General features: G+C 34.2%; 1 protein-coding gene across 1 annotated transcript in view; it reads right to left on the reverse strand.

The window, feature by feature from the left end:
* Nucleotides 1-1,204: 1,204 nt before the first annotated feature.
* Nucleotides 1,205-25,341, reverse strand: part of C9H8orf34 (chromosome 9 C8orf34 homolog) — a 397,961-nt gene continuing 373,824 nt past the window's right edge. Inside the window, 2 exon segments of the mRNA XM_045560952.1 lie at nucleotides 1,205-1,987; nucleotides 4,271-4,330. Of these exon segments, the coding sequence (XP_045416908.1) occupies nucleotides 1,980-1,987; nucleotides 4,271-4,330 (68 nt within the window). The 3' untranslated portion in view covers nucleotides 1,205-1,979.

A 25,341-nucleotide genomic window follows, 5' to 3' on the forward strand; every position in this document is an offset into this window, starting at 1 on the left:
CTGCCTGATTGGCATTGATGAAGATTCTCTCCTTGACCAAACTCTAGCCAGGCTGCTCTGAGCCTTCTTCTCAACCAAGCCTCCGCTTTGGCCTAGAAAAACTGCAGACTGTCAATACAAATGATTTCCTGCATCCCTGCCCCCAACATTAAAAGACAAATGCTAACATAGTTTCTAACAGCTCCAGACCATATCGTTAGACTGGGGACTCCAGCACCATTAAGTTCCTGCCTGAGAAAGCTCAAAGCTGCCAGAACAATTTACTGTCTGTTCCAGCCAACACCTAAGATAAGGGCCCTGTCTCCCAGTCTCTGAGTGAGGGTAGGAATCTAACTTTGTAAGCACCAGTTAGCAAATCCAGCTTTCACACCAACCCCATTTTACTGCTTTTTAAAAATTTCCACTTCCTGATTCTGCTCGAGGACCCACTGTTCCCCCTCCCTACTCTCTTGTTCTCCCTCTATAACGCCTAGTTGCCTCTGCACAATTTGAAGGTGAGTTCAGTTCACACGTCTTTATTGTAATAGTTTATTACTGATCAGCATCTGTCTTTACCACTTCAATTTGTGTCTGGTTTTGTTTATCTTCACAATATCTTCAGTAATATACACTCTGCTATCCTGGTGGCTTTGATCCTTGAGGTCAATATGGCACTTAGGCGGGTGACTGCCTCCAGGAAAAGCTCAGTGGCCAAGAGGACAAAAACCAACCAGACAATGGTTGCAGGAAGGTTTGGTTCAGATGAAGGCATTGGGGGTGATGTGTCTTAAAGAAAGAATATTTCTAATAGAAAAAACATTTGGATCCTCAGTTGAACATTTTTGAAGAAATATTCTTCATGGCAAGGATTTTTAAACAGAGGAGTGTTCTGGTCCCACAAAATTACTCTCTTGCCTTCTTTCCTTTCTGCTAACAAATATACTCTTTTCTAAATCTTTCATTTTTTCCTACCTGTTAAAAACAGTAAGTTAAGAAAATTAGTCTTATGAGTATCTATACACAAGAAAATGTTAACATAAGAAAATTTATTATATTATTTGACTTAGGAAATTGACCTAATTCATACAATCAGAATTTGTTTATTCCTTAGCCATGTTCTGGCCTTTTACCTAACATGTGTTATACAGGCCGTTTTATAACATAAACTTATGTCTTAAGGGTCCAGAAAGCAAATTAGATTAAGACAAACAAGATAAAGCAGACAGTAGAGATTCTCAATGGATTTACTTAGATCCATTCACTTAGCATCGATGCATAACACATTCCAAAAGCAAGCGTTTATTAAATTTAAAATGGATAATCTTCATTGGGCTCCATAATTGGATTAATGGTCAAACACTTTTCATTGCATACACTTTGGGGGGCATGCATTACATTACTTATTGATATCTTTATGGAATTAACATATCGATTATGTGTTTTGATAGAAATAGGGATAATAATCATGGGAAGGAGTAGTGGTGAATACACCTCTCGCTGCTGCCCAAAATACATATGGTGTGGGATGACACCAAACAGCTAACCTGCACAGAGACCTAAATGGCACATCTTGGCACATGTGGGCAAGTATAATGTTTATTAATCTAAAAACTGAAAAAATATTATAAAAATAGAAGTAGAAAACCCTAGACAAGTCAAAATACAGAAAAAATTTAAGCAAAGTTATTTGAATCAGGCAATATTTAATATATCAAATATTAATCTTAGTAACTATGTATAAAGTACTCTAAACCCAGGACACTAACGATGCCAAAAGGCAGTAGGCTTCCTCACCACCACACAATTCTTTGCCAGGATTAGTGTTCTCTGATTACACAGTTGGGCGCCCCCTGGTTACATAGTACTTATTTTTATTATCGATATTATAAAAATAACCATTCTCTAAATGATTACACATAGTAAATAAAATTAGAACTATATATAAGGATTTGAATAACTGCAATTTCTTTAAGGGCCACTTGCAACTTCTTCTGTCTGTTTCACAGACCTGCAGAGGAGAAACAAACAAAAGGAAATATATTTAATAATATGTCTATAGTGCAGCATGTTAAAAAGAAAAATTGGGATTTTAATGCTTTCCTCTACCCTGATGAATTTTTTATAATGGCATTGACATTAGAGTACCACATCTATTAACCATACCTTGCTACCAGTATATCAATTTTTGGTGTCTGCATAAAATCCTAATCAGGGTAGGATGGCAAGGGAAAATATCCATGTTTTTAGGATATTTTGTGTTTTTCTCTGCTTTGTAGCATAATTATATTTAATATTTCTGATTCACCAACTAGACCATAAATATTTGAAAGGAGACTATCAATCTTCAAATTATTCAAAGGACCTGAAAGAATACTTTGTTCATGGCATTTGCTCAGTAAGTATTTATTTGATGGAAGTGGGTAAGGGAGAGAGGGGAAAGGGAGCCTAGTCATTTCTACATGTACTTTTCCTTTATCTGGAATGCTTTTCTTACTCTAACCAACCCCAGCTAACTCCTTTAATTCCTATTATCCCTTAGGTCTTAACCTTAAATATCACTTTCCCTTGACCCTTTAACTGCTAGTCAAGGTAGAATTCTCCTGCTGCATATACTTATCTCACCCTAATGCCGCAATAATAATCATCAGGAGCATTTTGCATAAATAGCTGTTCATCCTGTGTCTTCTTGACAATTTAGTAAGTTTCATGATGAGAAGAACTACAAGGGGGTGCCGTGTCACCCATGATAATGACATGTGCTTTTCTCTGGCCTAGTTCCTGATCCATTGCAGGTTTCTATTAAATATGAGTCACGTAAGTGATTTACTCAGTGAGAGCTCTTGAAGTGAACAGCAGTTAGCTTATATGTCACACCAAGATCATTTGAAGGGATGAAGAAAAGAACCACATGACAATTGTGTACCTATAGTGATAGAGCTGCTATGTGGAAGAAATACAGTTATTGTCTGTGACACAAAAGGACAGAACCAGAAAGATGGTATCTATAAGAATTCAGACTTTGGAGCAAAATAAGAGAGTAGTTGCTTTTAAAATAAGTTTTAAAGCAATACATGTTTATTATGAAAGTATTCTAGATAAGCAAAGAGCTATTATCATACCACACAGAGACAACTGCTGATGGCAATTTTGTTTGTAACCACTCAGACAGTATTGTGTAGGTGTAAATTTATAATTGTGTATATGTCTGTGCATTATATAGAACAAAAATTTATATTTAATATTCTATCTGTAGCTTTCTTTTTTATATAAAAATATTAGGAAAAAATTTCCATATATATATAGGGAGAGGCAGTATCAGAATATATGTATGTATGCATAGTTATATGTCACCCTTCATAATAGATTCACAGCTTTCCATTATACAGATTACTATAATTTTTTAAATCATTCCTCTTTTGTTGATCATTGTTTCCATTTCTTACATGTTCTCCATGTTTTATTGTAAAACGTCTTCCATGTTTTATTACAAAACGTGACAATGAACGTAAGATTCTGATAGCTACATGGTGGTGCATTGCAGAAATTATTTATTTAGGTGATGTCCTAACACAGAATTATTGGGTCAGTGAGTGATTAGAGCAGAATAATATTGAATGAGCAGTCAAGGAAGGCAGCAAAGTCCCCATTGCTCAAGGTGTTCATGCAGCGTCTAGATGACCATGTGCTGAGGGGATTGCAGAGAAGTCAACATCAGATTGAGAAAGGAGTACATGGTTCTGAAGTTCTTTCCAATTTTGATATTCTGTAATTCTGTGAGTGCTGAGGGCAAACTCAACACCTTTGCTTCTCTCTGGGATATACATGGGAGAAGAGATAGTATTTTGTTTTTCATCTTTGTATATCTATTTCATAGACTAGCCTAATGTCCATGGATGTGAAATTCTTCTGAGATGGCATAACTCCAGGAGATATGTAATGGTGTCACACAATGCACAGGCTGCACAGTGGGCGGGTATGTTTTTCAGCTCATATCTATCTAGAATATATTATTTTTCCTATCAAGAAGGAGTTTAAAATCCCCATCCTACCACCTCAGCATGGGAGAATACAGACTAAGTGAGGACTCTAAGATTAGTAGAACACCACAAATAAAGAAAAAAAAAAAAAAGGAAATACTATGGAGAGTACTTGAAATACTTGGAGGAAAATCTTTTCTCATTAGAGGTCATGAAGGCTATGTATTAAAAAATATCTGAACTTAGAGCAGTTGTAGGTAGTACCCATAATTACCTGACATGGGTATAATAGTAAGTGCCCTGAGGAAACATACCAGAGTAGACCAGTGCAGGACAAGAAGAGCATGGAACACAAAGAAGAAGGTCGGCAGAACCTGCACAATGAAAGAAAAAGAGATAATGTACTGGACCAGGAAAAAGTATCTATTAAAAACCATTCCCTAGTGATTTAACCAATTTCTAGTGAAAATTAACAGACATTAATATCAAAACTACATTTATGGTATGTGGTAAGTTACAATTACATATGTTAACTGTTTAATAGTGTGTATATCTTCCAGTCATATTTCCATTTAAACTTTTGTTGATTTTTCTAATAAAATCTAGGGCAAAATGCCCCTGCACATAGTGTTCTGGATATATATGTAGACTGTGAGAAAACTCCCTTTAGATTGTAGTCATAATTCTGATGCCCAGCATGTGTTAGCCCTAACACAGCTTATTCAGCCCTGGATGCATACGTATTCTGTATTGTGATGCTACAAAATTTATATTAACAAATTAGTACTATCATCATGAAGTTATGAGATTTACATTTACATGAGGTCGTATATATACGTGCATATACACTAAGTTTATAACGTCTGGCGAGTAATATTACATCTTAAATGTAATTCCCCTGAATGCAGCCCTGAGGCAGAAGAGTAGAATGTGAGCCTATCTCTGAAGGAAGAGAAAAGTGGTACCTAGTGAGACAATGGGACACGACTATTCCAGTTTAGAATAGTGACAACATAAAACAGAGGGTAAAAGCAGATGAAATAAGGAAATCAAGGGAGATAAGAAATTCCATGTGTCTTGAAGAGAAAGGAAATAGATTAAATACAAATTTTCCAGAGCATCTCTTGGAACACTAGCCCTACAAGGGATCAATCTAGATGATTTATAAACTAATGGTTCATTGGTCAAAGAATTTTGGACATCATACCGTATCTGCTTTTTAGAGAATCAAAATACACAACAGCATATTAAAGGCTCTTAGAAGTCCTACATTAAAGAAAACTACTTAAATTTATATCTACCAAAGCTATTTAATAACAGATTTTCATATAACACTCATTTTTTTAATTCTATAGATTATTCAATGGTACTGCTGTTTCAACTAGAGTGATAAGACATATTAATTTAATTATTGTTTTATGTAATTCAGCATCAAAATCAAAAAAGCATGGATTTTGTATTCAGCTAGACCTGATTTCAACTCTGCTCTACCCTTTCCTATACATGTGACCTTGAGGAAGTTAGCATCTCTCGGCATCCTTCACAGAGGATGGTTATAAGTAGAACATCTTTTAAAGTACCATTAAGTAATGAGCATTTAACAGTTTTACAGTATTAAAATTTAGATGAACAGGAACTACAAAAAACATCTGGGTTGAAAGTGGTGACTGTATATGAAATGTGGATGCTGGATACAGCTAGAAAACTTGGTAAATTTTTAGAAATCCTACACAAAGAAATGTTCGGAAAAATAATAATGATGCATTTATGTTTGAGTGTTCTTTGCCACCCAAAGATATTAAAGGTGTAGGGAGAAGCTGAATTAATGCTGTATATTAGTAGTTCCTAAATTGTACAGTGTGTCCGAATCACCTGGAGGGCTTTTTAAAACACAGGTAGCCGGGCTCCAACATCAGTTTCTGACTCAGCAGATCTGAATGAGGCCCAAGAAATTTGTGTTTCTTACTAATTCCCAAGAGATGTTGGTGCTGCTACTGCTGGTTTGAGGACTGCACTTTGAATGTCACTGTTCTACGTAGCATGCACTTCAGGCTGAAGGATGAGGCCAGCCGTGGTCTGACACACTTGGAGACAAAGGAGTAATCAGGTGTCTGCATACCAAAATAAGGATAGGTTTAATAGGAAATAATTGTAAGGGCCAGAGGTCTGGGACAGCTAGTTGATTACAGTAACCTAAAATTTTAGAGTTAGATGGTATTTGCCATTTGCCAAGAAAAAAACAAAACAAAACAAAACAAAACCAAAATAACAAAATCAAAACACGGCCTTAGGATATCACCAGATTTGAGAAGGCCAAGGAATTATAATGATAGAACATTAAGTCACCCAAGTAGGACTTAAAATTTCCTGATGATAAGAGTTGTGTTAGAGAGGAAAGCAGTGAACTGGTTGTAAGAATCTCATGTGAAGGAAAAGAAGTGATTGGTAAGATAATAATGACCAGTACAGGAACAGGACAACACGACAAATGTCATGAGCCTGAAAAGGAAAAGAATTTCAGGTAGAATGTTGATTCTACCTCATCATGGCTTGACACATGGTAACTGAGAGAAGCTTCCCCTGAGGGAGGCTAACAGGGACACAGTGTCTTCTAGGAAGAACTCATTTCAAATGAGACAAAAAGGCATATAGAGGATTCTTTGACTGGCATTGAGGAACAATCAGTTTGCAAATCAAGTTCCAGTCCCATAGGGCACAGTACAAAGATCTGGGAAATATATCAACAGTGGTTAACCCTACAAATACATGAGAAGATTTTATTTTGATAGGGGTAGTGGGACAAGGCAGAGTGGCCAAGGGTAACAGGGATAAAAGAGTTAACTGATCTCAAGTTTGTAAAATGAACTTCAGCATAACATTTTTCTTGCTCGGAAACTACTTAGGTGTCTAGCCTGATACTGCTTCCCTCTGCTTTGAACTAGGACTCCTCCCTACACTGGGGATAGCCCATGATTTCCCATACTTGTGGGAATATAAGAAATAAAGCAGCCTTGATGGGGGAAACAGCAAATAAGTAAGAGAGTGGCCATCAAGTCTGGAAGTGGAGACCACACACACACACACACACACACACACACACACACACACACACACAGACATTAGAACACTTCAGCACTTCATTTCTTCTTGAGGATAATGCACTAAGGTACAGGTACAGGTTTATTCAATAAAAACAGCAGCACAATCACCTGAGGCAATGCCTCACAAATGCATGCATAGGGATTGAAGTAAATTCTATGTTAATGCACCATGTTCATTGCAACTCTAAACTATGATTACTGCAGAGAAACAGTACATTGAACATATGATATGTCATTGAACATATCCTATTTTGTAGCAAATATCAGTAAACCACTTATTACATGCATGTGTCTTATGTTTTTAGAGGTTATGACCTTCCTGAATAATCAGGAGACAAAGACAGAGGCTTAGGCTTGGCCATTTCTTGAGGGATCTTTAAAAGTCACTTAACCAATCTGAACTAAATTTATCCATGTATTAAATTCATTCATTAAATATTTATTAAGTAAATTATACATGCATAAATATCTATTAAGTAAATAATTGTTGAACAATGTAAAATAGGAATTTTAGGACTACATTTTTCCTAACAGATTTTTTATAATTAAGTAGGTAGAAGCAATTTATAAACTATAAAGCCTTATGTGAATGATAGAAACTTTTTAAAAATTATTTTAAAAGTTAACAAATGGATAACTCTTTGTGTCCTAACGTAAAGACAACAGTCACATATTATTTGTGTTTAAGAATACAAAAAAAGCTATGTTTTTGGTCTGAATAATGTTTAGTTATACAAAAGATGATACACAGTTTTGAGATATTTAGTCAATATTTCAAAACAAGTCATTTTGAAGAAATTTGGCAACATGCTTTGAACAGTTGTTCTACTTTTAATAGCTTACTATGGGATTGAAAACATGCTTAATGTAATTACTAAACGCTGTTTATTTTATTCTGTCAAAATTTTAATTTTTATGTTTATCATATATGCCTCCCTTAATTTTCTGGTTGACTTTACTTGTAGATAATTATTTGCAAAACAGTGTAAATATAACTAAATCAAATTGAAGTTTCTATTAAAAGCAGATTTCCTGCTCAAATGAATTACTGCTTCAGTTTCTTTATATGTTGTTTTTCCTTGTTTTCTTGTTTTATAGTGTTTTCTTTATGATATATATTCTTTCAGTGGTCAGCGAAATAATTTTTCTCTTGATGTTATCTATATACACATCCCTTACACCCCACATTTTTTAGCTTGTAGGGATGGTGTGAAATTTCAGGGTATAGCCTTGGGTTGGGTTAGAATGCAAATTCCACTTATTAATTGTGTATTCCCGAGAAAAAATATTTAGTAATCTGTTTGTAAAATCAGAGTATTAACCCTACACAATAAGTTATCACAGAGATTAAAGGAGATACTACATGGTACACAAACAAAAATTTAATAAATGTTAGTCCTCTTCCATTTCCTCCTCCTTTGGAGATGAATGTGTTTCTGTATAAGCTTGAAAAAGTCAAGGGTGCATAGTAGGCTTTAAGGAGAAATGGAATGCTATAATTCTAAATATATCCCCAAAATAGATTTTGTAGGTCTATTTTATGTTAGGCTATGTGACAATTTTCCAAATTCATTATTAAATTAGATCTCTACCAGAATATATGCTAACTCTTTCAGTGAGAAAGATTTGTTATGCCATACTTTTGGAGTTCTGTGCTTAGAACTCTTATTCTGTCTTCACATACTCTCTTTATTATGCAGGTAGTTTCTTCATCTATTACGTCAATTTTCAGACTAGGACTTCTTGCCAGTTCCTAACAACAAATATTTCACTACCTCCTATGAGACTACGCCAGTCAGCTTTTATACTAGTGCAAACAATAGAAATACAGTGTAACATCCACTGGAGAGAATATTTTATTCATTTTTTTTTTTTACTTAAGTCTGAAGTAGGAGAAAAAAGAATAAAACAATAAAGTAGGTTTAGATCAAAGATGGTATGGCTGTAGGTACTCAAATTAGTAGGCATGAATATTTACATAATGAAAGCCCTGAGTTCATACAGCCTGCGAGAATACCTAAGAGCAGTGCATAAAACAACGATAGCTCCTGTGAGCTCAACCCATGGAGAAGTCACTTTTTTGCCCCAAATTAATACTATAACCCTCCCCTCCTCTGCAGTGCCGAGGCATATTAGAGGCAACATATTGAATGTAAAAGCTATAGAATAATTAAGAGATAGAAAAATAAGCTGTAGCTTCACAAATGAAATGATAAATCATTCCTGGTTACCAAGTACAAGGAAGAAAGTATTTGGCAGAGACCCTCAGAGGAGAGCATTCTCCTGTACTTCCATGTAGTTAATGTACCTCTGATAGTTAGAATCTGAGAACTGAGCAACCGTAGCTGCATGTGAGTGTGGGCACTCTCTTTGCACTTTACTAGTCTGGAATCACGGGGAAGAAGCAGGACCTTAGACGAGTTTCTTGACTCTTAGTTTTTTTCCACTTCATCATACTTACCAAAAAAAGGAAATTAGTCTCCCACTGAGATAATTAAGTGACAGATGTGTATGCTCACAGTAAAAAGGTGAGTCATTAGTAAATTACACTGAACACCTAAGAAGAAGCTGGGAACAAAATTGCATAAAGGAGTCAAAATACAATGTCATTAATAATAATATCAGTAAAGGTTAATAGAAACTTAATAATAAGTGAGAAACCGAAGTCCTTGTAGGAGAGCAGATAAACTAAATATAATCATCCTTCATTCCTTGGTATCCACAGGGGATTGGTTTCAAGACATCCATGGGTATCAAAATCTGAGGATGCTCAAGTTCCTGATATAAAATGGCATACTAGTTGCATATAATTTATGCAATCCTCCCATATACTTTAAATCATCTCTATGTTACTTATGATACCTAATACAAAGTAAATACTATGTAAATAGTTATTATACTGTATGGTTTTTTATTTGTGTTATTGTTATTATTGTATTGTTATTTTTTATTTTTTTCAAATATTTTTTACAATGTATCTGTTATTATTTGCTTTATTTCAGCATATTACAGGGGTACAAATATTTAGGTTGCATATATTGCGTTTGCTCCACCCGAGTCAGAGCTTCAAGTATGTCCATCACCCAGATGTTGCACACCACACCCATTAGGTGTGAATATACCTATCCCCTCCTCCCCACTCCCACCTGCCCGACACCCGATGAATGTTACTACTATATGTACACATAAACGTTGATCATTTAATACCAATTTGATGGTAAGTACATGTGGTGCTTGTTTTTCCATTCTTGTGATACTTCACTTAGTAGAATGGGTTCCAGCTCTACCCAGGAGAACACAAGAGGTGCTAGATCACCATTGTTTTTTGTGCCTGAGTAGAACTCCATGGTACACATATACCATATTTTATTAATCCACTCATAGATTCATGGATGGAAAAATGAGAGTAGAGGGTAAGGGGAAGTATTTAACATACAGTTAGAATGTCTACTATAGGTGTAATTAGAGGATGTGGTGGTTTTAAAACATAACCCACAAATTCCTTTGCATTTTTCCCAAGTGGTAGAACTGCATCCACTGCCCTTGAATCTATTATCTGTGACTTCTTGACCAACAATGATGACAGATGTGATGTTGTGAGTTTCCAGGCTCGGGTCTTAAGAAACAGAGTTTTCTACCTTTTGTCTTTTGAGACATTCATTCTTATATTCCAGCTACAATAATGTGAGAAAGCCCAAATATTCTAGGGAGAAGTGCATGAGGAAAGGTCTTCATGGAAAGAAACCAAGGTCTTTGACCTTCAGCCTTGAATGGAACTCAGCCAACAGCAACAAACATGCTTGTCATGTGGGTTAAGCATCTTGCAAGCATGTTCTCCAGCCTCAGGCAAATCATTGCAGCTGATACTTCATGGAAAGGATATGAACCTTCCTGCTGAGCCATGCCCAAATTACAGATATATGGACTAAATAAGTGATTATTGTGTTAAGCCACTAAGGTTTGGGATGGTTTGTTATGCAGCAACAGATGAATATAAGAAGAGCCACAAAAAGACTCAGGAGAGATAAAGTGAACAATTCAAAGCTACCAAACATATAAAAGCTACAGATTCAGAGGCATTCTGATCACCCAAGTTTAAAAGAACCTGAGGTTAAACCAAGCTTCACCACATCTAGGTATCTAGGCTTTGTGGTAAATAAAAGACAAAGTGAAAATCTTAAAAACATTCAAATAAGTAATAATCTGAGAAGTGATTTCTCAACATGGTGAAATGATATCTTCGAAGTGCTGAAAGAAAAACAAAAAACTCTTTTGATTTTTATGCTCAGTCAAAATATCCTTCAAGAAAAAGGAGAAATGAGACCGGGCACAGTGGCTCACGCTTGTAATCCTAGCACTCTGGGAGGCTGAAGCAGGAGGATTGTTTGAGCTGAGGAGTCTGAGACCAGCCTGAGCAAGAGCAAGACCCAGTCTCTACTAAAAATAGAAAGAAATTAGCTGGACAACTAAAAATATGTATAGAAAAAACTAGCAGAGCATGGTGCCACATGCCTGGAATCCCAGCTACTCGGGAGGCTGAGGCAGTAGGATCGCTTGAACCCAAGAATTTGAGGTTGCCGTGGGCTAGGCTGACGCCACAGCACTCTAGCCTGGGCATCAGAGTGAGACTCTATCTCAAAACAAACAAACAAATAAAAGTTAAAAAGGAGAAATGAAGAAATTTCAAATTCGCCACCAGCAATTACAAACTAAAACAAATATTAATTGGTGTTCTTTAGGCAAGAGAAAGGTGATCCAACATGCAATCTCAAAGATGGGATGGAAAAAATGAATAGCAACAAGTTGAATAAAACTGTAGGAAAATGTAAATGAATTTTGACCATATATTACAATAATAGTAAAGCTTTGTGGTGTTGAAAATATACAGGGCATTTAAATGCATGTGAACACTAGTGTACGATTCAGAATGGGTATATAGAGAGCAAAAGAATTCTAAGAGAAAAAATAAAAAGATCAAGTAACATAAGACTTTGATAAGTAAACGATACATTCTACAATCTCAAGAAAAACCATTGAAAGAATCTTAAAAGAGTATATAACCTTCAAGCTAAAAGAGAATAAAATGGCAGAAACTTATCCAAAGGAAGGTAAAAAGGGGAAATGGGAACATAACATAGTGAGGAAAATGATGTATAAAGTAAGAGGATAAGATGATAAATTCAAACCTAACTATAACAATAATTATACTACATATAAATTCACTAATGAATTAAATGAATTAAGTAGAAATGATTAAGTGAATTAAATAGAAAAGATTGTTGACTTTATTAAATAAATAACTACATGTTTTGAAGAGAATTATCTGTTATATGCAAATAGAGAAATGTTGAAAAGTTAGAGAATAAAAAACATATACCACACATATACCAACCAAAAGAAAGCTGACATAGTGATATCATATAAAATGGAATTTAATGTAGAATTAATTGATAAGGATAAAGAGAAATATTTCCTGATGACAAAAGATTCAATTCACCAGGAAGATATACTTCTAAATTTATATAAGCCTAATAATATAGCATCAAAATTTATAAAGCAAGAATTAACAGAAATAAAAAGAGAAATAGTCAAATCCATAATAGCAGTAGGGGGTTTTAATAAACATCTCCTGGAACTGATAGAACAACACCCCAAAAAATATTCAGTAAGAATATGGAATATTTAAATAACACAGTCAACCAATTCTATCTAAGTGACATGTAAAGAAAACCTCACCCAACAACAACATATATTTTGCCCATTTTTTTTTTTTTTGTACTTGGTTCTTCTAAACATTTGCTCAAAACTGGTCATACACTGGCTCATCAAGGAAGTCTCAACACATTTAAAATGATGAAACCATCCCTACAGAGCTTGTTCTTTACACGCAATGAATTCAGGGTGAAAATAAAGCTGGACTTGGAAGAAACATTGAAACTTTCAACCCATATATATGTCAGTAAAAAAGAAAGGCTGAAAATCAGTGAAGGAGGCAACCGTCTTGTGCCAACTATCTTCTATTTTCCTGCTAGGTATACTCTCTGTCTTTAATACCAGTTCTTTTCCCCAGGAGGCTGAGGTTCACGGTCCACATCAAGAGAGCTCCCAAGCCCTCTGCTTATGCTTAGATTTTGCTGATAAAGACCCTCTGGTAAGATTGAAGGAAAAAAAGAGAGTAAATTCAAGGTTTTTATTCTACTTGGCTTCTTCCCTCATTTTAATTTGACTTGTCTTTCAATCAAAGGTTAGTGTTAAAGTTTATTAGACAAATTGACAAAATTCAACCCATTTTTTATAAATTCTATGTACGATTAATAAAGGGGAAATTTTAGCTTTAACATATTGACTGATGAAAATAGAATACTTCTTCGAGGATATTTCTAAAATTCTTGCATATGACTTAACTCATAAAAGCATATTATTTAGTACTTAGACATAAAATCTCTAGCGAAGATGTTATGAAAAGTATGAAAAGTACAGAATACATAAGATCTGTTATCTATCCTCAAGGCTATTGTATTTTACTTGAGGGAAAAAAATGAGCAATTAGAAAAGTTTGAAGATGACAAATTTTGTTCTTAATTGTGAAATTTCAATACATAGAGTTTCAAATGACTTGATAAAGCTGAGGAAAATTGATTTGCAGTGGTGTCAAAAAGGATGCTTTTGTAGATTGTAATTATTCCTGAAATTAGATTCAGTACCAGTGCAGATATACTGAAAACATTATTGGAGATTTTCAAGAAAACAATCATCAGTTGACAGTGAACCTTTCATGAACTACCAAATTCTCCACATAGAAATGTTTTTAATCCGTGTTCATCAGCAGCATAAAATATTTTTCTAAATTGTTAGAAAATTAAGAGCATTTCAACACTGCCTATTTTTTTAAAAAAAATGTGAAATGAAATACACATGCAAAAAAGTACAAAAAATGAATAATTCAGCAAAATAATGACCAAGTAAACACCTATTAACCACCATCCAGATTAAGAAATATAATACTGCCAGCCCTAAAGCTCACTCACAACTACCTGCATAAAGATAACCTTATCTTTTAGGTCAGCATTTCCTTGCTTTTCTGTATATATTAGCACAATATCAATGCATATTTAAGCACTATAGTTTAGATTTTCCTGGTGATAGTGGTAATTTTAATCTGATTCTTGATCTAAAAGGGAAATGTTTCCATATTGCATCAAATACGATGTTTGCTGTAAGATTTTTTTATAAATATACTTTTTTTAAGATTAGGATTTTTTTCTTACATTTCAGATCCATTGAGTTTTTGTTATCATGAATGGATGTCAAAATTTATCAAACACTTTTTATGCATTACTGCTATTATTTTTCTCATTTTTTATGTTAGTATGATTAATCTCACTGATTTTCAAATAATCTAATATTACATTTATGTAATAGACTTAATGTGGTAGGAATGTTTTATCATATATGTATATATGATAGAATCTGGTTTAGTACCGATTTGCTTAGGAATTTATATCTATGTTTATAAGTCAATCAACTGATCTGGCAAAAAAAGTTTTCCATTCTTGTAGTTCCTCTGTTACATATTGGAATCAAGATTAGCTAGCCTCATAAAATGAGTTGGGAAATGTTGGATTCTCTGGAAATGTTTGCATAATATTGGAATTATTTTTTAAAAGTCTAGAAGCATTCAGCAGTGGACCAAGATGGACCTGAAAATTTTTTCATGTGAAGATTTTTAATTATGTATTTAATTTCTGATAGTTATGTGACTACTCAGATGTTCTATTGCCTCTTGTGTCAGCTTTGGTAAATTGTATTTTCTAGGGATTCATGTGTTTTATTTGAATTTTCAAGTTTGTTTAACAAACTTGAAAAATATGTATCATGAACATGTATAAAGGTGAATGCACAAATAGATTCTTCATGGTATCATTTAAAATAATTTAAAAATTGGATATGAACTATAGAAGAGTAATTAAATAAATTATGGCACATCCAGATAATAAGATATTGTTTATTTATTTAAAAATATAAGGAATATTTAACAATATGGAAAATAAAATATCATGTTAAAGTTACTTTATAAAACTGCATGTAAGATGTATGTCATTATATATTATTATATAAATGGTTGTATAGATGATCTCAGGTGTATATGTGTGTACACACACATGCTGGTGTGTGTGTGAGTGTGAGAGACAGAGAGAGAGAGAGAGAGAGAGAGAGAGAAAACACATGAGAAACTTTTATTTTTTAATTTCCTGGAGAAGTTCGAGGTTGCAGTGAGCTATGATCGCATCACTGCACTCTAGCCCAGGCAACATAGCAAGACCCTGTCCAAAAAAAAATCCTGAGGAAAATACATCAAAATAATCACAGAGGATAGTTTTATGGGATGAGATTATAGGTAATTTTTATTTTTATTATTTTTCCAACTTTTACAACATATCTTCTCCAAATTAAAGCATCATATCTCCTCTTTCTATTAGATAGACTCTAATTGATTATTAACTAAATGCCATTAGGCAAAACTAATTTACCTTAAGCTCTGAATGTGAATTTTTGTGGATTTAATCCTACCAACACTGAAGAATGTTTCTGTGAAAGAGGCTGCCGGTTAGCAGAAAGGATTCAGGCAGTGTGACAATGTGAATCAGAAAACATTGGGCAACTAGAGGGAGATGATTTTGGGTAACAGGGAAAGCAGAGATAGCAACCTTAAATTCTGACCAAGGTAGGAATGGAAGGTAAATGAGTTAAAATTAATTAAGTATTGCAGAATGAAAAATATAATCTGGAGCTACATATATTTACTGTTGTTTAACTAATAGGTTAATAACTATACCTAGTAACAGCAATGCTTTAAAAAGTACTTTTACAATTATTTATTTCATCCTTATATAAGGTAAGCTGCACTACTGGTCCATCTTTACTCTTTCTCTCTAGCAAAGAAGATAGCCTTAAAAGAATTTATTCTATAGACTTTTGTACAAATGGTACACCTTAGGGAGATGATCTCTGTTTGAGATAGCACTAGTGTAGAGGTAGTTTGGAACATAGATTCCTTCTCATTAATTCAAGAGATATATATAAAGAGCCAGACACCTGGGCATCCTCAACATTTGAATTATTCACATTCTCATCATTTGAATCCAAAGCAACAGATGTGAATGCTCTCATCAGAGTTTCACCCTATGAAACAATTTTCTTACTATCTGCTTTATCAATTCACATTTCTTATCCTTACAACCTGGACCCTCTCTGCTCTTCTTATAATTTACCTTTCCAGACTTATTTCCCTCTAATCCACTGTAAGTATCTGATATCTCCCTCAAACAGTATGAATTCCTATGTTCCCTGGGGCATCAAACATAACCGATGCTTTTCCTGTATTTGCACCAATGCCTATGCTATTATTCTTGCTGATATGACCTTCTTATCCATCCCTGCCCTTTTAAATCTTATCCATCCCTCAGTTCAAACACCACATTCCTCATGAAGATCTCTCTAATCTCGCATTCCTACTGCCAACTCAGTGTGACATTTCCCTCTTTTGACTTTCCTAACATTTTGTTTATCTCTTAAGAAATAGTATGCCTAGCACCACAGATGCTTACTGCTCCAGAACTTGGTAGGGAGAAGAGATCACACCCTATTTATCTTTGCATCTCACATGTCATAGAGCCCAACACATGGTAGCCTTTCAGTATACATATGTTGACTTTTCAAGATCCATAAATATGATTGTTCTAAGAAGGTAATCTGTCCTATGGGGCATATGGGCCTTATTGGAAAATTTTAACCAAATCCCTGATTTGGGACAAAAACACCCAGATCTGTTTAATTTGTGAAGATGAAGGTCAATGCTGCAAAAAGAGCCAAAGAAAACCACGAAACAGCTTGGTTCGTGTGAACATGCTCAACTTCTCACAGTGACTAAAAATATACAGAACAAAATTTGTAGAGACAAACAATAGGATTTACTTGCAGCCAGCCAATGCATTCTTTTTTCTGTGAAAGATATACTGCATCTGACAGAAGGCTGCCCTATAAGCTATGTCCATCTAGGTTAAAGAATGAACTAGGTTTTCTTTTACTTTGTAGTTTTAGGCCACACCTAGAGCAAATATAATAATATTCCAAGACAAACAAAATGTGCTTAGTAAAAGGATTAAAAACATGTGCCATTCATTTATAACTCTGATTTTTTAAAACAACAAAAAATTGGACCATGTATCTCCTATTTTTATAATAGTTTTAAAGACTTTGATTTCATACATCACTCTAACCCAAAGAATTTTGCCCTTTTGTTTAAACACAGCCTTCTCGAATGTTTGTTGTGAAATTTTCTGATGACTATTGCACCTGAGAAAGACTGTTCAATAAACAAAGCAGTTAGTCTGATGCGTGTAACCGTATATATATTGCTGAGCAATTTGACACATTTTTTCCATTACACTTAGTAATAGTTTATTTGGTGAGATTAAGTTTTATATGTTATTAAATGTTATCCTTTAAACTTTTCCTAGGATCTTAGGAATCAATTGAACCTTTCATAATACCAGAGTTTTACCACAGATATGGAGATCATTTAAAAATAAGAACACCACATAACTGATTCAGAGGCATTTGCCTTCTAGAAATTGCAAAAACTTATTCGTAACCAAAATCATTCTTATAACCAGTATTATAAGGGAAAATTGCAATTTGGCCTTAGAACGTTTTGCTTTTAACAGATAATTAACAATGACTATTTTAACTTAGTTTTATATTTATTGGTTAAAGATAAATCCTAAGATACTTATAATCATAACAGATAAACCTACAGAAGTCTGACAGAGCTAATTTAGAGATTTATCATCTGATATGAGTTCAGATGCCCCGAACTTTTTAAAAGAAGCTTCAGAATTTTCTAAAGCTATGGAATATTGAAAGTGAAAAAGGGGGATTAAGAAATTATCCAGATTTCTTTTGTTCTTCAGAAAAGAACCTACTACAGTGTGCTAGAAAGTCTTGTCTTTTTCACTTTGAGATTTCATCTTTCTAGTTATCTCTGTATTATTTTTATTGTTGTACTACCCTTTTTCTATTCTTAGTTGTTTCCAGCGTGTGTACATCTTTTCTCTACAAACACTTGTGTTGTGTGAGATAACACATCTGACCTTTCGATAATAACATAGTACCAAAGTCCTATCTCACTTATCTCCTGAGGTATGTATAGCTTGATTCCTGGTGTCTATTTTTGATGCCACAATCCTAATACTATTAAAATTGTGAGTGTTCTCACTCTCATGAAGCTCTGAACTGATCTGACCTAACTGGCTATTAATTCATCTTGGACTTTATGTTCTATACTGTGTGTGGCTCCCTGACACACCCCTTTATGCCTTCATTTGATAGATCCACCCCTTAGTGCCTTGTCTTGGTTCTGGTGAAATAATTAACCATGGTTCTCTAATACCACCGTCTCAAATATTCCTCAAATACAAATCTTGAGAGACTACCTGGAAAGAAATAACCTGACATTAGGTTAAAGAGAAGAAAGTTTTTTCTTCAAGGTGAAAAGCCCGGCCACATTCTGGGTGAGCAATAGAATCCTCACCACCCCTCACCACCACAGTGCTTCTGTTTTCAAGAGTCACAGCATAAACTGTGTCCCCCACATTCCAGGAGTGGGAGTGAGGGGAGGTCATGGGTGACGGATGAGGCAATGTGGTTAAGCAACACTGGGCCCAATCAGGAGATCTTGTTCTGGTCCTAACTCTGTCACTAACTAGGTGACATGAACAAGCCCACAGTCTCCTCAAATATCTTTAATAGTAATAAGCAGAATTTCCCAAAACTTATTTTATCACAGAATTTTTAAAGCTTCTCATGAAAAACAGACTCAAAGAAGCAGATATTGTCTAATTCAATATCTCATTATGAAAATATTTTACCCCACTCCTCAGATAAAGAGAAAACTAGACAGGAAATCAGGGAAAATAGGAGGGGAGAAGCACTTGTGGAATGGGGGTGTAGGGATCTCCAAAAATCTGGTGGTCCATAAAAGTAATGAGAGCACTGGCAAAAATCATTGACATTGACTTTTTCAGAACTCTGGAAATGAACCAAGGGCTTACAACAATCCATATAACATTAATTCAAGAAAAATAGCAGAATGGCAATAAGAACAGTAAGACATGTGGTTTTAACTTGCCCTGTATCACTGCACTTTTCGCTAATTCTGCAGTAGCCTTGAAAATCAGTTGCCTCACAACGATAGTAACTGTTCACAAAGCAGCCAAGCCACCACTAGGGAGGGCAGAATGCATCTGGAGAGTTTTCCTGATTTTCCCATCCTTAGAGAATTATCATTCTTTGCCCTATATAGAAGTTGCCTGGAAAATCCGTACTTAAAGGACTTTTCTTTATTTCACCTAAATTAAAGCTCACTCAGTGAGAATTTCTGCCCTTAGGAGATTTGTCAAAAACAGTTAGGGTTAATAGTTTTACGTAGCAGCTGCCTAAAAGAGTGATACCAGTTGGGGCAAACAAGAAGCTTACCAAAAATATTCAAAGAAAAATCTGGTGAATGAGGTGTCCATAGGAGGCCATGCAGATGTGCAGTGCTGTGCATCTGCTAGGAAAGACCCAATAAGGTTCTATCTCTCACCTCTAGTTGACCTAGAGGCTCTGTGTAAGCAGAGTTAAAAACCGTTTGAGTGTTCGTGGACTGCCTTGACACCTCGTCCAATCATTAGCTGACCACTCAGCTACTAAGCAGAGACTTCAGTCTGAATACAACAGATAATACAGTCTTGACACACATTAGTTCAGGGAATTTACTAAATGAAAAAAAAAAAAAAACACCAGCAATAACAACAAAACAAACAGCAGCAACAAAAAACCCTAGGTTGACAGGGTCTGATTTCCAGAATTGCCACATTATATTATGTTAAATGCCCAGTTTTCAACAAAGAAACAAAAATAGTAAGTGAAAGGCCAAGAAACAAGAAAGTATGGCCCACAAATAAGGAAAAATGCAGTCAATAGAAATTATTACTGATCTTACTGGACAAAGACTTCTAATCAACCACTATAAATATATTCAAATGACCAAAGGAAACCATGCCAAATAAATTAATGAGAAGGATGACAATGATGTTTCACTAAATGGAGACTATCAATAAAGAGATACAAATTATAAAAAGAAAAAAATTAAAATCCTGGAATTGAAATGAAAAATTCACTAGAGGGGCTCAACAGCAGATCTGACCTATTATAAGAAAGAATCAAAGAACTCGAATATAGGTCAATTGAGATTCTCTAGTTTGAAGAACAGAAAGAAAAAAGAATAAAGAAAAATTAACAGTTACTTAGAGAGTATACATATATACATATACAGGCTGAGTATCCCTAATCCCAAAATTCCAAAATCCAAAATTTAAAATGCTCCAAAATCTAATACTTTTTGAGCATCAACATTATGCTCAAAGGAAATGCTCATTGAAGCATTTCAGGTTTTGAATTTCAGATTTTTAGGGATGTTTAACTGGTATGTATAATGGAAATATTCCAAAAAAAAAAAAAAAAAAAAAACCTTGAAATCTGAAACACTCCTGGTCCCAAGTATTTAAGATACTCAACCTATAAATAAATACGTTGGTACACTTGATGGTGTCCCACAGGTTGTCTAAGTAACTGTTTATATATATTTAGTTTCAAAAGGAGAGGTGAGAGAGAAAGTCGCAGAAAGAATATTTGAAGAAATAATGGCCGAAAACTTTATCCATTTGATGAAAACATTAATCTACACATTCAAGAAGCTTAAGAAACTTCAGTAAGATAAACTCAAAGATATCTACACCTACATATCACTTTGTTGAAAGACAATGACCAAGAAAGAATCTTAAAAGCTGCAACAGGAAAACAGCACATCCTATACACATGGACCTCAATAAGATTAGCATCTGATTTCTAATCAGAAACCATGGTGGCCAGAAGGTAATGGGATGACATATTCCTTTAATGCAGGCTAGAATTAGTGACTTGCTTCAAAGGAATAAAGTGGTACATTAAAAGTAACTTCACAGTGGAGAAACTAATAAAGACTACCTTGGTCTGGTTATATAGGGTAACATTATGAGTGATGTCATTTGATAGCATGTATTCCTGGATATTAAATGATGAGGGTGCTTCACCTCCTTGGCCTATCATCCCCAAATCCATAGCCCTAGTCCAATCATGGAACACTATCACACAAATCCTGGTTGAAGGACCTTCTATAAAATTCCTTAAAACTTAAACTTCCTTAAAAATATCTTAAACCTGTCAAGGTCATAAAAAATAAAAAAGACTGATAAATAGTCACAAACCAGTGGAGACTAATGAGACATAATGAGTAAATAAAGTCTGACGTTTAGTTAATAGTAACGTTGATTTTTATTAATGTACCATGGGAATGTGACATATTGAAAAGGGAAACTATGTGAGTTGTATATGGAAACTCTCTGTACTATCTTTGCAACTTTTTGTATTCTATTCCAAACTAAAAAGTTCATTTTTTAAAAATCCCTGCTATATGACTGATAAAAAATTAATACAGGTCTTGAGATGTCATGCTTTTGTAAGAGATATATAAACATGCCACATGCCTTTTTAAAATTAGCATTAATAGTAAAATATACAGAGGAAAGGAAACTATCATTAAGTATTAGGGCAGAATTGCCAATTTTAGCCTTTTAACATTAACTTCTGACTAATTTAAAATATATTTAATTTTTTGAAGTAGAAATCCAGTGCTACATTTTCCTAAGTTTCAAGAATTTTCATTATAATTTGAATTTAGTCTTACTAACTTTTAAAACATTTATAGGTTTTTAGTTTCATTAATACCAATGTACTTAAAAGGTATTAAAAAAACGTAATAGATCAGAACTTTTTTGTTTATAATTATCTAATAAATGCTGATTAAACTAGATTCTATTCTTGTTTTAATTCATTTTGCTGCCAAATTTAGTGAAATGTATTTATCCATATTCCCATCTTAGTATGTATAATAGACTAACAACTAATTTTATTTTATTAAAGATCCTTGTAGCTTATGAATATAACATTTATTATGTTCATAATAAGCTATGCTTGATTAAGCAGCATTTTGTATTACCATTTATTTCACATGCCAGCTTTTTGTAATTAATGAAGTATTCGGACTTATATATACCATCACATTTTGCATATTTATCATATTTTCTTTTTATTCCCCTCTTTCCTGTTTCCTTTTAGAAATTAAATGCTTTTTATTTCAGTCAGTAATTCTTTTTTTTTTTTTTTTGAGACAGAATCTCATTCTGTTACACAGGCTAGAGTGCCGTGCCATCAGCCTAGCTCACAGCAACCTCAAACTCCTGGGCTCAAACTATCCTCCTGCCTCAGCCTCCTGAGTAGCTGGGACTACAGGCACACGCCACCATGCCCGGATAATTTTTTCTACATATTTTTAGTTGTTTCTTTCTATTTTTTTTTAGGAGAGACGGGGTCTCGCTCTTGCTCAGGCTGGTCTCAAACTTCTGAGCTCAAACAATCCACCTGCCTCGGCCTCCCAGAGTGCTAGGATTACAGGCGTGAGCCGCCGTGCCCGGCCCTAGTCAGTAATTCTTAAAGGCTACTGACATATTTACCAATTATTTTGTTCATCTTTGGTTCTTTCATACTACAAAATCCTTCTGGAATCAATTATTTTTCTTACCAAAATATAACCTGGAGTAGTTTTTTAAGCAAAGGTCTGTGAGTGGTAATCACTCATACATGGTAGTTTCTCTGGGCACAAAACTTCCTGTCAGCCTATTTGAAATATGTCATCTCAATTGATGAGAATTCTATTGCATGTCTAACTTTATTATTTTATATGCAACCTAGTTACTTTTTCTGGTTGCTTTTAGATTTACTCTCTTTGTGATACTCTGTATTTTTACAAGGTGAATATTAAAATAGCATTTGCTATGTTTCCTAATTTGAGGATTAAAACTTGCCATTAATTTTGGAAACTTCAGTCACTGTATCTTTCACCACTGTTTTCTCTATTTTCTCTCCTTCTGGGGATTGTAATATATATACACTTGTTTTATTCATATATATATACACATACACACAATATATGTGTACATATGTAATATATGTGTATATATATGTAATATATCTGCAATAGAGGCATACAAATATATATATATATATATATATGTATACAGACCAAATACAGACCTCAGAGTTTTATTTCTTATGGATAACTTTGTATTTTGCATCTAAAGCCCAGTACAGACAGTGAATTTCCTGGCTTTTTCCACAGCTGGTGAGCACAGGTATTTTGTTTCCCTTTTCATACCTGAGGCAGCCCTTCCAGGTGTGAGACTCTACACGGTGCCATCAGATCAGTCCTGCTTCCTTACCTAGACTCGGGGGTGAACCACCTATCGTTACAGACATTGAGACATCATCAGGCTCTAGAGTTTAGGACTGAAACCCAAGTTTTTTACACTCAATGCATCATGACAGCATTAGTTTTCACTTACCACTACGGCTCCTATTTCTTCACTTTTCTCATCTGTGATGTTTAGTTGGTTTGTTCTTTTGTTTGTTTGCTTGTTTGTTTCTAGCTTGTTTATTCATGTTTATAAAAAAAAAATTCAGCTTTCCTTCTTATCCAACCCCATATTTTATACCCAAATTTAATTTATAGGTGCAGAAAGAGGCCTAGAGAAAGAAGGGCCAAAGACTAACAACACAATAAAGCCACTTCTAAAAACACAACCCTCTCTCCAATTCATTGAACTTTTTCTTCTAGTAGTTCTCAATTTTTAGAATAAGCAAAGATTACCAGAGAAATAATTAAAAACACAGAATTCAGAATCCCATCTACAGAGATTCTGATTCAGTAGTCTGAATGAGAATTCAGGAATATGAATATTAAACAAGTACTCCAGTTAATTCAAATATTGATTTATTTAGTGACTTCAGATGGTCATCTGAGAGATTAAAAACAAACACACCCCTAACATGGGTTTTTTTACACTTGTAATTTGTTCTATTCTATGAAAAGCAGAGTAAAGAAAAAAAAACTACTTTATCAAGGGTTCTACTTACTTTGTTTATAATAAAAATTCATAAAGCCTCCTAGTTGTTAAAGATATCTTTTCCTAAAATGATATTTATTTATAAAAATTTCTTTGAGCTAAATCTTATTTTAAAACGATGCAATAAGAAACATGCACCACTGCAAAGATCCTGACATTATTTGGAAACTTTCTGCCATGATGATTTTGTCTCAGGAGAAATTAGAGAATTCCATAAAATTACCTAGGCATAATTTATAGAAAGCTGAGTCAAGAAACAGGTGTTATTGTTGAAATGATGAACTTGTCGTCTTCCTCACTCATAAATTTCTAGGATATGAGCCCATAAACTCTAAATCAGATGCTAAGCTCACACAGATTTATGTCATTTATTTCCTTTCACTGAGAAAATAAAGAGGTAGATGATCTATGTTTACTTGCCAGCTGTTCCACAAACCACATGCATTGAGTGCAAGTATCAGTGGAGATGCCAATGCTTCAGTGGCTTCAACTTACGTATGTCCCAGCACCTGGCTGATGGAAGCCACTCTTGAAAAACATTTGCATCTGTGTGCTATGAGCTTGGTTATAATGCTAGCTAGCATTCCATTTCCAGATGGCTCCCATTACCACCTAATTATTTTAAACCCTGATTTTATTTCAAATAATTTACCATTGTCAAGGGTCACCTCCCAGTACAATTTTGCTGAGATCAAATATTTTTGGTTCTAGGTCTACGGTTACGAGAGTTCAAGAAGGGTCTTTTTTAGAGTGATTGATAGACCATTCAGCAAAATCCATGGATAAGCTATAAATCAAATATTAAAATTTTAATAAAACTATACATAATATTATAATAATTATTCACAGTCACAACTATCATTTACTCTGTTTTAAATTTCTGTCCTGGTAAACAAGTTGGAAAGAACCAAATAAATCTATTCATTCATTTACTCATTCGTTTATCCATTCTTCTAATATTTGTTGAGGGCATATTATATGCCACAATAAGATGAAAAAAAAAAAAAAACCAGAGGAATCTTCCTCTCAAATAATTTGCACTCTAGTAGAAAAGGAAAAAACTATGACATTGTCAAAACCTTGTAAAAATAAATGCAGAAAAGCAATATGTATTAAATAACAAGAGTTGAAGACAGTTCTGAAGATTTTTATCTCTTTTACATTTTTAGTTATCTTTTCTAG

The sequence above is a fragment of the Lemur catta genome, chromosome 9 (assembly GCF_020740605.2).
Source record: "Lemur catta isolate mLemCat1 chromosome 9, mLemCat1.pri, whole genome shotgun sequence".
Lineage (NCBI taxonomy): Eukaryota > Metazoa > Chordata > Mammalia > Primates > Lemuridae > Lemur > Lemur catta.